Below are 18044 nucleotides of genomic sequence, written 5' to 3' on the forward strand. Positions count from 1 at the left end.
GTAAAATATCTGCCACCTCAAATAAGCTTTTGTTTGCCAATTTTTGCTAATATGTTAAATATAGTATGTTTTGTCAATGTAGGCTATATTCGAAGTTTGAAATATGTATGATAAAATGTATACTTTAGTTTTTACAAAGAAAGATTACACTTCAATTGTTGTTGTAATTGTAACCTTTTTAATAAAAAATATATATATTTACAAGGTAGATGTAAACAAATTTTAAAAGGTAAATATAAGCATTTTCTTTAAATAATTTTTATTGTGTTTTATTATTGACAAATTTGGGGAGAGGATACATATTCCAAAACTGAAAATACAGTATGAGAATTAACTGCACAATTAATAGACATGTTTTCCTTGGATATTATACAATTTGCAAGCAAAATTTGTGAAAAAAAAAAAAATGACATGCTTCCAACTGTGAACCAATTTGGTAGAATATATATATATATATATATATATATATATATATACTGTATATATATTGCTCTTGCATTCTTTCTTGTGGCTATAGGTGACACACCTGAATGAATGGCTCATTAAGTATGCGGGCCCCATTGTCTCATGAGGTGTGAACCACTACATATGCATGATGCTGTTGAATGGTTGACGCCCCTTGCGCATATTGCCTTTACAAACAAAAAGTGTTTTACAAGATTTAAATCAATGTATTGTGTTATGTGAATGATAAGGGCAGGATGATTTTCACATCATTTTGAAGAAAAAACTCTAGGCAAAGACATCAATTAGTCAAAAGTCTTATTGACACGTATTTAGTATGTGTTTTGTGGCCTTATTTCAGAAACTTTAGTTTTTAGTTTTTTCAATAACCATGCATAAACATTATTCTCTCAAAAATACAAACATGTACATGCATGTTGCTCACATATTATGGTAGCCCTGTTTGTGCTAAATAGAGTGTAATTATACCTTTGCCATTAATATGTTTATAAGCAACTGAAAAAAGCACAAATGTCAGGGCATGTCAGAACATCTCAAGGACCCCAAAAACCCCTCAGACCTCAGAGGGTTAAAGTCCCTTTGCAGGAGCCTTCAATACAGCCGCCCCCAAAGATGCAAAGCATCTTTGCTTCCATGAAAGGCGACTTAACCAGTCAGTGCTGGGGGCCTATCCTTTGGTAATGCCGGCAGGATTACCAGGCGGGCTACCGGTCGGGTATACACTTGACCCTTTATCTGCACATCAGCGGACCTGACATGACCATCGGGGCTTTGGTAGGTCTTGATCACTTGTCCTACAGGCCATAGGCTCCGAGGTAGTTGGGGGTCCACAATCATCACAACCGTCCGTTCCTTTAGGTTGGGAGGAGAGGCCTGCCATTTCTGCCGGGTTTGGAGACTAGGGAGGTAGTCCCGTATGAACCTGGACCAGAAACGATCCGCTATGATCTGGGAGTGTCTCCAGTGACGGCGACTCAACATCTCTGACTCGGGGTACACGGCTTGAGGCAGAGATCCATCGGGCCGCCCCATGAGGAGACTATTTGGTGTCACCGGGTCAGCATCAGCCACGTCTGACGATACATAGCCCAAGGGTTTCGAGTTCAGAATGGCTTCTACTTCCAACAAGACCGTCATTAAGACCTCCTCCGGAACTGACTGTGGACCCAAAACTGTGTATAAGGCTGATTTAACTGACCTTACCTCCCTCTCCCAAACTCCACCAAAGTGAGGGGCAGATGGAGGATTAAAGTGGAAGTGGATTCGTTGGCGGGCAAGTTGACGCTGCAGGTCAGGAAGCAGTGCGGCATAAGCTTCCCGTAACTCCCTTTGACCCCCGCGGAAGTTCGTACCTTGATCCGACCATAATTCTGCAGGTGTTCCTCTTCTCGCGATAAACCTTCTAAGGGCCATAAGGAATGAGTCACTACTCATGCTCGGGAGTAGGTCCAAATGCACAGCTCTTGTGGTCAGGCATTTAACCTGTTAAGCTGCACCAGTGCGTCGGCGCACTGAAGCGTTTTTTTATTTATTTAGTTCAAAGTTACTATCAGATTAAATGTTTTACCTTGACAAACTATACATCATTAAAAAGATATAAGACTCAAGTTTCAGTATTTGACAACTATTGTATTCTGAGAAACTTATAGTGACAGTTATGTCTTAATTTGTGTCAGGAGTTATGAAATGAAAAAATGCGTTGATCCCTTTAATATGAATTATGACCGTCAGCTGGTCCATTCAGAAAAAAAAACTCCGTGCTGTTGTCATGACAGCGATTCACAAAACAACGTCCCTCAGGGCTTTTAGCTCAAAAATGTGCAGACTTGGAGAAATATTGATATATTCTCATAGATTTACATCATATTTCTATAGACAGGAATAATATTTCTTGAATTTATACCCAAATGCGTCGATGTAATCATTATGAGCGCTTCTTACTGAGATGTGCTGTGTTTTCAATTCATACCAATAGCCTGAGGGCGCTATATGCACAAAAATACTCCATATATGGAACATGAAGAAGAGACATAATCATGTGACCTTCAAGGACGTCACTGATAGCAGCTACACACAAAGCTAACACAGAGATCGCTGTAATATGCAGATATAGACATTTTGAAGACAATAAACATGATTGCAAATGATATTTGATATTTGAGTGTTCTTCAAGCAATGCCAGGTATTTTTATAATAATAGATTATATTTATAATGTAATGCTAATCGATATAGACTTTATCATCGTGCATACTATAAATAATATATTTTCTTTCAGATTTTTTTAAAATCTGAAGCCAAATTAGATCACAGAAGATTATTTAAAACAATCGACTTGAGTTATGAAATAAGTTTGAAGCACAAACATAGTTTTAATCTCATAAATGGTCGTGTATTGATGGTGTGCTAAGCTAACATGCTAGCTAGCTCAGGTGCACCTGTCACCTAGAAGTTATTCTTTTATGGTTTTTTTTTTCTAAATAGTAATGCTTTTCTGAAATGTTTTAGTGCATTTGATACAGTTTCAAATATAAGTGAGAACTTTGATAAAATAAATTAGGGACTGAAACCCTATGAATAGCCTGTGAATAGCCAGTCGTTAGTAACTATAATGCAGACAAAAGATATGCATATTTAGATCCATAACCAGGCTGGAGGTGTGTGAATGTGTACTGGGGAGACTGAGACTGAATGGGGCTCGTTTGCACCACAAAACAATAGAGACAATAGACTGAATAGATTACTTAGATGATGACTAAACATCAGTAGCATTTTTAGAGTCTAATCAAAATAAAGTAATTTGACATGATCTTGAAAAACATTTAACCAAATACAGAGTTTTAGACTTATCATTTTCAGATTTTAAATATAACATGGTCACACATATGGCTTTAGCTGCAGTGCATTTCTAGATTGCTCCAGGGCCCACTTCAATTTTATTTTCATGAATATGTTTAATAAAAATAAATTTCTAATAACTTTACAAAACTTTGAAGCTATTTAAAAAATGTTTTTTTCATTATGACAATAATTAATCTACATTTACAATAAACTACCAGGTGTCAGCTTTCAAATGAGATCATACTTGTGCTTTTAGTGCAAAGGGTTCATGAACTGTATGTGTTTCAGTTTGGGTATGTCATTTCTGGGGATTTTTCAAAAGTGGCGTTGCAGCTTAACAGGTTAAAGAGAATACCCCAACGCTTCTCGGTACGTCTCCCAATTTTGACTAACAGGGGGCCAAAGCAATCCACTCCACAAGAATGGAAGGCAGGCTTATAAAGTTGTAATCGCGCAGAAGGTAAATCCGCCATTTTAGGGATCGTCGGTTGGGCCCTCCACCGTTGACATTCTGGGCAGTCGCGCTGAAACCGCCGGATTGCTTCGCGGCCTCTGAGAATCCAGTAGTATCTCCGGATCTCCCCGAACAACCTTTCCGATCCAGGGTGATGTAACTGGTCATCATAATGCTGAATGATCAAACGTGTGACGGGGTGACTAGAATCCAGGACCAGAGGATGTAAAATGGAATCTTCAAAGCCGGACACTCTGCGCAAACGACCTCCCACCCTCATCAGACCGCTTGACGGATCTATTTCAGGAGCTAGGGTAATTAGTCGACTCCCAGACCTTACTGGCTTTCCAGTCTCTAGCAGTTTATAATCCTCAGGGAAGGATTCCTGCTGCACCTGTTTGAGGATACGGACCTCAGCCTGGCGGTAATCCTCAGCTCCTGGAGAAGTCTCTGAATCCAAGTTGGGCCGAAGTTCTTGTGTTGTAACATCCAATAGTTCTTGCCAGGTGTTATAGTTCCATCCATCCATGTTGCCAGAAGAGGGAGACAAGGTATGGATCCCACAGAAGGTGGATTTCCGCAGTTCAACTTGGTCTATCTTGGGCTCAGACTTGGGGATTACTGGCCATTCTTTGGTGTCCCGAAGGAGGAAAGCGGGTCCTTGGGACCATCGGTTTGGTGCAGCAAGGTATTGGAGAGGTCGTCCTTTCGTGAGGTCATCAGCGGGGTTGTCCGCAGAGCCTACATAACGCCAAGAGCATTTCTCCGTCAGCTCCTGGATCTCAGCGATTCTGTTTCCCACGAAGACCCTGTAGCGACAGGACTCCGAATGCAACCACTGGAGGACAGTGGTGGAGTCAGTCCAAAGGAAAATAGACTTGACCTGTAGAGTCAACTCAGTTTCAAGTAACTTAGCCAACTGTGCCGCAACCAGACTTCCACAGAGTTCCAGCCTTGGAATGGAGTGAACTCGTTTAGGAGTGACACGGGAGCGTGCTATGATGAAGGACAGGTAAGTCTGACCTGCCTGGTCAGTGGTTCGGAGGTAAGCTACTGCTCCATATGCCTGCTCAGAGGCATCCGAGAAGATATGCACCTCATGGCTAACTCCATTCATACCAACCTCAGGAGGGACATAAGGCCGGGGAAAGGAGATACAGGGAAGGTATCGGAGTTCTTCCTCCCATCCACTCCAGGATTGTAGGAGCTCAGGGGGCAGGTTAGGGTCATCCCACCCTCTCTGCCGGTTCCACAGTTGCTTAATGATGACTTTCGCCCTAGTCGTATAAGGTAGAAGCCATCCCAGGGGGTCGTACTGGGTAGCGAGGACCTTATAGATGTTCCTCAAAGTGGGAGTCTGGTATATCACAGGGCGATGTTTGTAGGACAAAGTGTCTGTCTGCCAGTTCCAGCTCAGACCCAGCGTTGACTCAGGAACATCGGGTTTCTCCTGTGTTAACCACAGCTCCACACTTGCAGCTCGGGCATCGGATGGTAGATGATTTAGCACAGAAGGATCATTACAGGCCCACTGGCGAATCACAAATCCCCCTTCTGAAAGGATATTCCGCAGTCGATCAATCAGACTCCGAGCCACATCTGCTGTGGGTAGGCTCTGCAGGCAATTATCGACATAGAAACACCTCTCCACTGAAAACCGAATTGCCTCATCCGTCAGGGGATGTTTCTGGATGTGGCGTTGCAGTGCATAGGTGGCACAGCACGGACTGGAAGTTGTGCCGAAGGGCAGTACCTGCCATTCAAGGATCTTAGGCGCCTCATCCATTTTTAGATCCCGCCACAGGAAACGAAGTGAAGGACGATCCTCAGGTATAAGGCGAACCTGATGGAACATTGCCTTAATATCCCCACTCACAGCCACCGGACGTTCCCTGAAACGGATAAGGACGCCCAACAGGGAGGCTCCAAGGGTGGGTCCTGGCAACAGGTACTGATTAAGGCTTTGTCCTTGATACTGATAGGAGCAGTTAAAGACCAATCGGCACTTCCCATTATGACTAACGAGGTGATGGGGGATGTACCAGCATTCAGGTGAGGCAGGTATAGGATCAGTCACCTCCCGAACAGCTCCTGTCTCAATGAGTTTCCTCATCTCTTCTTTATAGACCTCAGCTTTCACAGAGTCTTTCTGCAGACGCCTCTCAACACTACGGAGGGTAGGTAGGACTGATTCTTTAGGCGTGTTCAACAAAGGCATGTCCTTTCGCCGCAGCAGGGGTGTAGCCAACCGATGGATCCCCTCCATTTCGAGAGTGAGAGTCTTTTGGACCAGCAACTGCAGCGCTTCCTGATCCTGCTTGGACCGAGTTACCTCCTTCCCCTCCCACTGTGGTAACGCATCCAACTGCCACAGTCGTTGAACATTCTGAAGAAGCTCATCATGAAGCGGAGACATAGAGGTAAGCAGGCATTGCTGTGGGGTAGGAGGACATCCCATGGATGGTATAGGACCCTGGAGCGTCCATCCTAGACGCGTGTGAACTGCAGCTGGTGCTCCCCGGACACCCCATCGAATAGGCTCTGTCGGAGTTATGAGATGGGGCTGATCAGAGCCGATGAGAAGTAAAGGTTGGACATCTGTAAGTGTATGGATTGGGAGACCACGCAAATGCCTGTACTTCTGTTGTAGCTGCTCTACAGGGTACGACTGGCGAGACAGGTTAAGACGATCGACGGTGAAGACATGATCGATCCTATAACTGCTCTGAGGTTTACAGAGGGGAGAGATGTGAAAGGAAATGGAGCAACCCTGAATGACCTGAATATCATCTCTCACTGTTCGCAACGGAAGATCTTCTGGGACACCCTCAATGCCCAAAGCCTTAACAGCAGTAGAGAGCAGAATGGTCCTCTCCGACCCATCATCTAGAAGGGCAAAGGTATCCAAGGTTCGATCTTCATAATGCAGATTCACTGGAACCACTTTGAGCATAACTCGTCCTCTGACAGAAGGCTTATCCAGAAAGAACCTGTCTGGGGAGGAATTTGTCAGGCAGCTCTTCTCAGGGTTAGTTGGATCCTCCTTCTGGGATTGGCTGACATTTACCTCATGGAGAGGACGGAGATGAGTACCCTGACAGAGGTTGCAAGGCTTTCTAAGGTCACACTGTGAAGCATGGTGTGCCCTAGCACAGCGTCAACAACGGTTCTTACTTCGAATCCATTTCCTGATCTGGTCGGAGTTAAGCTTACCGAAGGATGCACACTGACTCAGGTAATGCTCAGTCTTGTCACAGAAAGGACAATAACGTTTCACTTTAGCAGGTTTTGGTTGTGAAACAGGACCTTGTCGAGTGACGGAAGTCTCCACCGGGGATTCTCCAACCCCATGCAGGATGGTCACTGTCCTTTTCCCAGAATCTGACTTGGCATGCAGACCCTTAGACATCGGCTCAGTATCGTAACTGTGGCACCAAGTTTCGTAACGGAGCCAGTTTGAAAGGTCAACCAGATTAGGTGTAGTGCCAGGTTGGCGGAACATATGGCGACGAAACTCGGCTCGCTGCTCAGGAGGTAGCTTACTCACGAGGCGCGCGACGTGGGACCCACAACTCAGCTCCAGTTCACCATCACGTCCCAGGGTTCTCAACATCCCCACCAGTGACTGCACCTGGAGAGCAAACCTCTGGAAGGCAGAGATATCGCCTCGCTTTATGTCCGGACTCTCCAGGACGCTAGCAATCTTTCTTAAGGCTAACTGATGCGGTTGACCAAATTTATCATGAAGCGCTGCCATGGTATCAGTGAATGGGGTAGGTGAGTTAAGATAAGCGTCCGCTATCATTCTAGCCTCCTCAAACCTAAGGTGATCCACTAAGATCTGATATTTGAAAAGTTCGGTCCCGTCAGGGGGAAGCAGGTTCTTCAGAGCTATCCGGAGACGAGCAAACTCGCCAGGGTCAGGCCGGTTGAACTTCGGAATCGTAGGAGCAGGTCCCCTATATACATATTCAGACCCAGAATGAGGTACTGTAGGACGTAGGCTGGGCTCTACCTTTGGGGCAAAGGCTGGAGGATTAGCAGGTGCCGAGCTGAATCGTGGGGAAATAGGCACTGTTGTATGGTCAACATGTAAATGCATGGCTACCGGGTTGAGTAACTCCTGAAGCTCTTTAGGAGTAGGAGGTGGGGGAAGTCCATGAGCATCAGGCTGAGGTGGGCGTGGTTGAGGAGCTGAGAAAACAAAGGAATACTGCCTAGTCTCTGGCATCACAGGTTGGTAAACAGTGGCACCCATGTCGGACAGTGCAAGGTCATCCACCCGGTTCATCAAATCAACATCAGGCTCAGGCCATGGTGGTGGAAGCTCAGTAAAATTTCTCTCTTCGGCTAAATGTGTAGATTCATACCGCTTCGCCGGAGAACTGAATAACTGTGATGCTGTTGGCTGCTCTGGTGAGTGAATCTGGCCTCTCGCTTGACTGAGGTCAGCTCGAAGGGACTGAGTCACTTGAACTAACTCTTTGACTTCAGCACGGACTTCCCTCAGCTCCTTCATGTCTGCTTGGAAAGCCTGATGAGTTTGCTTTAGTTGTGCATGCTCATGACGCAGCTGCTGTAGCTCGAGGTCGTGTGCAGAGGTAATGAAACCAGCCCCTTGAGGTGAGGAGAATAATGGCTGATGGAATTCAGCAGGCTGCATAGGCTGATAACCTGAGGACATCATCTGTGAGCCATCAGAATAGACCAGGTCCCCACCAGGAGGGGCAGTGTATGTCTGGAAGGATGGGGGAGGAGTCCGACGGACAGGTGCCTCCCAAGGGTGAGGGACATCACACTCAGCAACAGGTCTGCCTCGGGTATACTGTACTTCATACTGGCGAAGGTAAGCTGGAGGACGAGTAAGGCGCCTAGGACGAGCTCCTCCAGAAATCTCCTCATCAGGATCCATGATGTCAGAAGGGAATACTCATCCGGCTCGAAGGACCACTTTGTTATAGAGACTTTTGGACTGTTAGGTTTTTGTAAGGCACTGGATGAGTAAACCCCCCTGGGTGCCGGTCAGAGCACCAATAATGAGGAGACAGGTAATCAAGTTTAGTCTGTGTATTAGCAGGGAAAGGTAGGGCCACAGATGTACAGTGACAGATGTAGATAGTCTGCAAAAATAAGTACAATAAAGAGATAAGTGAAATGGAAGTGAAACTAAAATACATACAACAGCAAACATTCACGGTTGCATAGTGAAATCAAAGTATTCCTAATTCACATCAGTGATATTTCTTTCATAAACATACAAATAAATGAAGGAAAGAGGGTATTCCACAGAGAACTACAAGCAATAAGTGATAACGTGTCACTATAAATATACAGCTCCCATATAGATAGAATGGTGACGTATATGAACTGTATTTACATAAACATAATGCTAATCACTGATTCTGTATTGTAGCTTCTAGACAGAACAACATGGTATCTTTAAAACATTGTTAGGAACCAATAACACTGATTTACATCCAAGTTATGAATGAATAATCGCAAATATGAAAATATCAGTAAACTGAATACCACAGAATGATCGTTACAGGGCATGTTTGGGCATGTTCGTCTGAAAACAGACGCATATAACACGAAAGCAATCACTGTTAACACAAATATAAATACAATCGGCTTACTTTGTGGTCAGTGACTAACACCTTGATGTTCAATCTGTAGCAATCCCCACAACCAAACTAGGATCGTCATTCTTTCAGCCAGCAGCTCGAATAGATTGCACGAACACAGCAAACAACGACAGCTTAACGAACTACGCTGCCCTCTTTCGTCATACTACTATGACTACAGTTTCATAATTAAAGTCCCTTTGCAGGAGCCTTCAATACAATACTGTTTATGCCACTGCCCAATTACCTACGAACCCCTCTGATTCCACTGCTACAGTTGAGAAAGGCACTGGTGACTCTCAGCGCTTCATCACATCTGCTGAGGATCTGAATTACGCAGTGGTGAATTTCCACAAGAAATCTGTCTGAGGGTCAAGGATCTGACTGATAAAGAGTCCTTCTAAAATACATACAAATAAACTGTAACAAACTTCTTAGCAACAAACATCATCATCATCATCATTATCAAGGCATACTTTTAAATAACAGGAAAGAAAACAAATCCTTTAAGTTGAGCTTGAAATGGAACATTTCCCAACCAGGACATAGCAAAAAATGCAGTTAAGCCGTGCTTTCTACTGCTGCTGTTCTACTCACTACCTCTACAAACCCACCTTTAATTAAGAGAACATTTAGGCACCATAGCACCCCTAGTGGTGTGGAAGAAAGACTGCAGATAAAAGACTTTGTAACAGACTTGTTACAGTATTAGTTCATAGAGACCAGTGTATACCAGATAGATCAATTATGGATAATTTATTTGTATTGCGTAATGTGATTGATTTTAATCAAAGTCATAGTCTTAATGTAGGGGTTCTTTCTCTTGACCAAGAAAAAGCTTTTGATCAAGTTGTTAATAACTATATTTTTTATGTATTAAAAGAATTTGGGTTTGTTGTAATTTTATACAGTATCTTATATACATTTGTTGTATTCTAATGTATTTGTTATGGTTAAAGCTGGAGGGGAACTGAGTGCATCTATGATGATCAGACAAGGCTGTCCACTTTCTGGACAGTTATATAGTCTAATAATTGAACCATTTGTGTGCAGATTAAGGAAATAATTAACTGGTATTTCAATTCCAGATTTACAAAGTACATTTAAAGCATCCCTGTCAGCGTATGCTGATGATGTCACCGTGTTTATAAAAGGTCAAGATGATGTGAAAGTTTTAACGGAAATTATTGGAAAATATGAAAAATCACCCTCCTCAGCCAAAGTGAACTGGGGGAAAAGTGAGGGATATATTATTAGTAAGTGGGAAGAGGTAGGACCTCCAAAACTACCATGTGGTTTACTTTGGGGTAGAAAGAGGATAAAAACATTCGTTTTTTTTAGTTTTTTTAGGAAATGAACATTTTCAGATGAGAAACTGGGAGGGATTGCTGGAGAAAGTGATAGCCCGATTGTCTAAATGGACCTGGCTATTACCACAATTTGGCGGCCTCAACATTGTGGCATAAGAAGACTGTTATCGAGCCTTTATTGGAGTTGGTTTGTAAAATACAAAGGACAATCGTGAACCTGTCACGGTTGTTGAATGCATTGTTTCCTTCTTGCCTCGTGCCGTTGTTGTTTATGTGTGAGTGGGCGTTGTCCCGCTCACGTGTCTGTCAGCGCTCCAGCTGATCATCATCATCATCAATCACTGTTCACAGCTGCTATTCATTTCCATTCCCTATATATACTCACACCATTCTCTGTTCCAGTGTCGGATTGTTTGTTGAGGTCCTGTGTTTGCCGTGTCTGTGTTTCCCGTGGAGTTGCCGTGTCTTTGTTCGCCTGCCGTGTCTTCCTGCCGTTCCTGTTCTTTGTCATTGGGCTCACCGCACTCCAGCACCGGGATCGGGATTCATCACCGTCACAGCACCAGCGCACCACAGACCATCAAGTCCCTGCACGAGCCTGAGTCGCCGCCCTCCGTTGTTCTGAACTATTTGTCTGACCCTTTTTGAGCTTAATAAACACTTTTGAGAACCTGCAACTGTTTCCAGTTTTGTCCGACCATGACAGAACAATCCGACCCATCCATGGAAACAGCAGGTGCCGCCGCCGCAACAATGGATGACTTTGTTCGTGCAAGTATTCAAAGGATGGACGCTCAGGACCGTCATCAAGGGGAAGCGGCGCGCGCGATTCAGGCTCTCGTCACGCAGGTGTCCGAGCTGACCCAGCGTTTTCAACAGCTGCAACCTCCCACTGCGCCAGCCGCACCGCCCGTCCCTCCCACACCACCGATGCCCGCCTCCCAGTCGGAACCTCGCCTTCCGACTCCTGAGCCATACTCTGGTGAGCCTAACTTTTGCCGGCCGTTTTTGACTCGATGCGGCATGCATTTTGCACTCCAGCCCCGGACATTTGAGAAAGAGGAGACGAAGGTGGCATTCGTACTCACTCTACTGACTGGGAGAGCGGCACTATGGGGGACGGCGGTGTGGGAGAACCAAGAACCATGCTGTTCCTCGTTCCAGGAGCTCTCCTCGGAGATGAAAAGAGTTTTCGACCGCGCGGTCGCGGGAAGAGAGGCTGCCAGGGTCTTGTCTGATCTACGCCAGGGAGAACGATCTGTTTCAGATTATGCCATTGAGTTCAAGACCCTGGCGGCCGAGTGTCGCTGGAACGAGGAAGCGCAGTGGGATAGGTTCCTGCATGGGCTGGCCGACCGCGTCCAGAGGGAGATCTACGCCCTGGACCTACCCCCCTCACTGAATGAACTCATCGATCTGGCGCTGAGGGTGGACGCCCGACTAGCCCGGGTCGGACCACGCGCTCCACTCAGCCTGCCTCGTGGGGGGGTGGAACATCAGTGGTCCAGCGGCATGGATGCGGCCGGTCCCTCCGATCCCGAGCCCATGCAGGTGGGTCGAGCTCGACTTTCCCGGGAGGAAAGGGAGAGGCGGAGATCCCTTGGCCTTTGATTAGATTAGATTAGATTAGATTCAACTTTATTGTCATTACACAAGTACAGGTACAAGGCAACGAAATGCAGTTTAGGTCTAACCAGAAGTGCAATAGCAGCAAGTGCAGGATATACAGTGGTTCCATAAGTGCAGAACATGGATATGTACTGAATAAATATAGAGTTGAATACTATTATAAACAAAAATTTACAGATAGATTGTCCTATGAATATAATATACAGATAACTATTACTGTGAACAGAGTTTACAGCTAGATATGTACTGAATATAATAATATACAGATGGCTATTACTATAAACAGAAGTTTATAGTATTTGCCTGTTTTTGCCTGTATTTTTATAGTATTTGCCTGTTTTTTATAGTATTTGCCTGTACTGCGGGGGAGCGGGACACTTTGCTAACAACTGCCCGGTAAAAGGTCAAGCCCGATAGTAAGCATGAGGCTACTATCGGGTGGGATCTCCGCCGAAAAGTCCTCATCTACATCCACCATCCTCCCGGGAAGACTTAGATGGTCTGTCCACGATCATCACTGCACCGCACTGGTGGACTCTGGGGCCGAAGGTAATTTCATGGATCGCACCTTTGCACTACAGTTTCAAGTCCCACTCAGAACACTTCCCCAGAGAATCACCGTACATGCACTCAATGGACAGTCACTACCAACCATCTCCCAGGCCACCGAGAACATTACACTCATCACCTCAGGGAACCATGCAGAGACAATATCATTCTACATCACGGACTCCCATCACACCCCCATTGTCTTGGGTCACCCCTGGCTCCATCAACACAACCCCCGCATTGACTGGAAACAGAGAACCATATCAGCCTGGAGCACTGAATGTCATAGTTCTTGTCTTGTGTCTGCCTGTTCTGTTGTCTCTGTTCCTGTGTTGCAGGAGGAAGCAGTGGATTTATCAAACGTGCCCGCGGAGTACCGTGACCTGAGGGAAGTGTTCAGTAAGTCAAGGGCTGCTTCTCTCCCTCCGCACCGTCCCTACGACTGTGCTATAGATTTACTGTCAGGTAAGTCTCCGCCTAAGGGCAAGATTTATTCACTCTCGGTTCCGGAGAGGGAGGCTATGGAGAAGTATATTTCTGATTCTCTAGCATCTGGGTTCATCCAACCTTCCTCATCTCCAGCGGGGGCGGGGTTCTTTTTTGTGGGGAAGAAGGATGGATCGCTGCGACCTTGTATTGATTACCGGGTGCTGAACAACATCACGGTAAAGAATACTTATCCTTTGCCGCTGATGTCTTCAGCCTTCGAGAGGTTGCAGGGAGCATCCATCTTCACAAGGCTGGACTTACGTAATGCTTATCATTTGGTCCGTATCAGGAAGGGGGATGAATGGAAGACTGCCTTTAACACCCCTAGGGGGCACTTTGAATACTTGGTCATGCCCTTCGGTTTGTCCAACAGTCCCGCAGTCTTCCAGGCACTCGTCAATGACGTGCTGCGAGACATGATCGATCAGTTTATTTATGTTTACCTGGATGACATTCTGATTTTTTCCTCGTCTCTCCAGGAACACGTGCAGCACGTCCGACGAGTGCTCCAGAGGTTGCTAGAGAATGGGCTTTTTGTCAAGGCGGAGAAATGCGCTTTTCATGCACAGTCGGTTCCTTTCTTAGGACACATCGTGTCGGCTGAGGGTATGCGTATGGACCCTGACAAAGTTAAGGCTGTGGTAGAGTGGCCAAACCCAGATTCCCGTAAGGCCCTACAGAGGTTTCTGGGGTTCGCCAATTTCTACCGGCGTTTTATTCGCAACTTTAGCCAACTAGCCGCACCTCTGACTGCCTTGACCTCCCCCAGAACTGCGTTCAGGTGGTCGGAAGCAGCCGAAACTGCTTTTTCCAACCTCAAGAGCCGCTTTGTTTCGGCTCCCATCTTAATCGCCCCTGATTCCTCACGTCAGTTTGTGGTGGAGGTCGACGCGTCAGAGGTGGGGGTAGGCGCAGTTCTTTCACAACGCTCACCCTCAGACAACAAGATGCATCCATGCGCGTTTTTATCCCATCGCTTATCACCAGCTGAACGAAATTACGACATTGGCAACAGGGAGTTGTTGGCGGTCAAGTTAGCCTTGGAAGAATGGCGTCATTGGTTAGAGGGGTCCGGGGTACCCTTTATCGTCTGGACGGATCATAAGAATCTGGAGTACATTAGATCCGCTAAAAGGTTGAACTCCAGGCAGGCGCGGTGGGCACTTTTTTTCGGCCGTTTTGATTTTACCCTCTCGTATCGTCCGGGTTCCAAAAACATCAAACCCGATTCTTTGTCGCGTATTTTTGATCGATCCGAACACGCACCTACTCCCGAGCGGATTTTTCCTGAGACCCTAATTATCTCTACGCTCACTTGGGAGGTGGAATCGAGAGTCAAGAAGGCTCTAGAAGGGGTAACGCCTCCGATCCGGTGCCCAGCGAACCGCTTATTTGTGCCGGAGGAACTACGTCCAGACGTTATTCGGTGGGGCCATTGTTCTAGTCTAGCCTGTCATCCAGGAGTTAGTCGCACCCTCTATTTGGTCAAACAACGATTCTGGTGGCCGCTTATGGCTCGCGACGTTCACGATTTTGTTTTGGCTTGCTCAGTTTGTGCTATTGGTAAGTCGTCTAATCGACCCCCAGATGGGTTACTCCAACCGCTGTCGGTGCCTTCGAGACCCTGGTCCCATATCGCTCTAGATTTTGTTACCGCCCTCCCACCCTCCCAGGGTAACACGGCCCACTTTGTTCCCTTGCCCAAATTACCCTCAGCCAAGGAGACAGCGGTTGCAGTCGTTAATCACGTCTTTCGGTTACATGGCCTCCCGACAGACGTGGTTTCCGACAGGGGTCCCCAATTTGTGTCCAAATTTTGGCGAGAGTTTTGTAAGTTACTGGGGGCGACGGTCAGTCTGTCTTCCGGGTTTCACCCTCAGAGCAATGGTCAAACTGAGAGAGCCAACCAAGACCTGGAGAGAACCTTGCGATGTACGGCTGCCAGGAATCCTTCCTCCTGGAGTCAGCAACTGCCTATGGTGGAGTACGCCCACAATTCGTTGCCAGTGTCAGCTACGGGCCTATCTCCTTTTGAGTGTAGTATAGGATACCAGCCACCGGTCTTTCCCAGTCTGGAATCCGAAGTCGCGGTCCCCTCCGCTCACGCCTTTGTCCAGAGGTGTCACCGCACATGGACAAGAGCCCGTGAGACTCTCCTCCGTGTGCGGGCGCGCATAAAGGCCAAGGCCGATCGCCACCGGTCTAGGCCTCCCGTATACGTCGTCGGTTCCAAAGTGTGGCTTTCTACTAAGAACATTCCGCTCCGCTCCGTATCCAATAAACTGGCTCCTAAATTCATTGGCCCGTTTTCTGTCACCAAAATTGTTAGTCCGGTGGCAGTCCGCCTCAACCTCCCTCCAGTGTACAGGAGAATTCATCCGGTATTCCACGTGTCCAAAATTAAACCCGTTTTTTTTTTCCCGCATTAATCCGCCTGCCCCGGTTCCCCCACCGCCGCGACTCGTAGATGGGGAACCATCCTATTCGGTCCGTCGCATTATGGACTCTAGGCGGAGGGGACGCGGATTCCAGTACCTGGTGGACTGGGAAGGTTACGGTCCGGAGGAGAGAAGTTGGGTTCCAGCTCGTGACATCCTGGATCACTCTCTTATCGATGATTACAATCGACAGGTAAGGGAGTCTGGGAACGCCGTGAGGCGTTCCTAGAGGAGGGGGTACTGTCACGGTTGTTGAATGCATTGTTTCCTTCTTGCCTCGTGCCGTTGTTGTTTATGTGTGAGTGGGCGTTGTCCCGCTCACGTGTCTGTCAGCGCTCCAGCTGATCATCATCATCATCAATCACTGTTCACAGCTGCTATTCATTTCCATTCCCTATATATACTCACACCATTCTCTGTTCCAGTGTCGGATTGTTTGTTGAGGTCCTGTGTTTGCCGTGTCTGTGTTTCCCGTGGAGTTGCCGTGTCTTTGTTCGCCTGCCGTGTCTTCCTGCCGTTCCTGTTCTTTGTCATTGGGCTCACCGCACTCCAGCACCGGGATCGGGATTCATCACCGTCACAGCACCAGCGCACCACAGACCATCAAGTCCCTGCACGAGCCTGAGTCGCCGCCCTCCGTTGTTCTGAACTATTTGTCTGACCCTTTTTGAGCTTAATAAACACTTTTGAGAACCTGCAACTGTTTCCAGTTTTGTCCGACCATGACAGAACCGTTGTTGGAGTGGGGCACACTGGATCCAGCTCTTTATTTACCTGTCCATGAAGGAGGTCAAGGGCTGGTGGATGTGAGAAGTCTGCTGATTTATTACAGGATACAAGCAGCACAAAGACTGTCATATCACAAAGACTTGACTTGGGCCCATACTGCAAGATTCATTTTGAAGAACGCAGGAGGGCTCGGGTTGGATAAACATTTGTTCATAATGGACTTGGGAAAGGTGAGTCTGTCAGAGATTACTCCCTTCTATAAGTCAATGTTTCAGTCCTAGAAAACAGTTTTTAAAGTGGATCGGAGCCGTGATGACAGGACACTTCAGTCTCCTTACTACTTCAGTAAGCGTATCTGCTGTTTGAAGCGTAATGGGGCTGGAACAATCAGACACCTCTTGGATGATGATGGGTGGAAGCTGAGTGGAATTCTTAAAGAAGTGACATGATTGAAATCTGAACGTCTTGTCTCAAAACTGACACATACTCTTCCTCAGTCACACATCAATGTTTTATTTTTTATCATCATTTTGTCATATCTTTATATCTTATGTGTAGTTTTTGAGGGTCAGTTGTTTTAGAATATTAATTACTTTCTATGGTTTTTTTTTATTATTTATGTTGTTTAATCCTCTCTCTCTCTCCAACCCCCCCCCCCCCCCCCCCCCCCCGCTCTCTCTCTCTCTCTCTCTCTCTCTCTCAGGGGAAGTGGGCGTCTCTGTCACATTCAGCTCTTCATGTTAAACATGTAACCAGGAAAGAAACACTCAAAACTCTTCTGAACACACATCGAGAGCTTCAGAAGAACTGAATCTACTAACAACAGAGAAGATCATTTAATAAGAGAGAAGAATGAAGATCATCTGGACTTTCACTCTGCTGATGATTCCTGGTAAGAATCTGAACTCAAGTTCACATCACAGAAGAACACAGATTAAATAATGAATAAAAGTCTTAATCTTCAACTAATATGGTGACATTTCCTTTAAAACACTTTAAAATGAATCTCACTTCAGTGTGTATTAGTGTTGTATGAATATGCTGGTTTGTTGTAGGTGTCGTGAGCGCCATGAGTGTGACAGGATATGCAGGAGGAGGAGTCAAGTTCACATGCAAATATGCGGAAAAATATAAGACAAATGCAAAGCATTTCTGTAAAGGTGATCAGTGGCCAGGATGTTCTGACCTTATCAGGACTAATGAAACAGATAAATGGTTCGATGCTGGAAGATTCTCTCTGTATGACAACAGAAGTGCATCAGTCTTGAAAGTGACCATCAGAGATCTGAGTGAAGAGGATTCTGGGACGTACCACTGTGGAGTTGATAGGACTATAGAAAAAGTTCCCTCCACTGAAGTGAATCTGAAGGTTTTAACAGGTGAGTAACTGAGACCCTCAAACTCATGATGATCTCCACAACATCACGATACTGATACTGTTATTACTGACGTTCACATGTGAAAATAACCTTTTTGTCTCTTTATGTAAGATTTACACTCACAATCTTGACTTCATAT

At 46.0% G+C, this 18044-nt stretch overlaps 2 protein-coding genes and 1 long non-coding RNA gene across 3 annotated transcripts in view; 2 read left to right on the forward strand and 1 right to left on the reverse strand.

Moving 5' to 3' along the window:
* Positions 1-18044, forward strand: part of LOC309493716 (polymeric immunoglobulin receptor-like) — a 223154-nt gene that overhangs the window by 200980 nt on the left and 4130 nt on the right. The gene's annotated exons all lie outside the window — the stretch shown is intronic.
* Positions 6916-9596, reverse strand: LOC309494747 (uncharacterized protein; the record flags this gene model as incomplete). Its single annotated transcript, XM_082164158.1, has 2 exons — positions 9395-9596; positions 6916-8878 (listed from the first exon to the last, which is right to left on the reverse strand). The coding sequence occupies exon 2, from the start codon at positions 8668-8670 to the stop codon at positions 6916-6918; it is 1755 nt and encodes a 584-aa protein (XP_082020284.1). The 5' UTR covers positions 8671-8878; positions 9395-9596.
* Positions 12677-16528, forward strand: LOC309494236. Its single transcript, XR_014204263.1, has 2 exons — positions 12677-12870; positions 16223-16528. It is a non-coding gene; the product is annotated as an uncharacterized lncRNA (long non-coding RNA).

The sequence above is a fragment of the Leuciscus leuciscus genome (assembly GCF_965113295.1).
Source record: "Leuciscus leuciscus genome assembly, chromosome: 3".
NCBI lineage: Eukaryota > Metazoa > Chordata > Actinopteri > Cypriniformes > Leuciscidae > Leuciscus > Leuciscus leuciscus.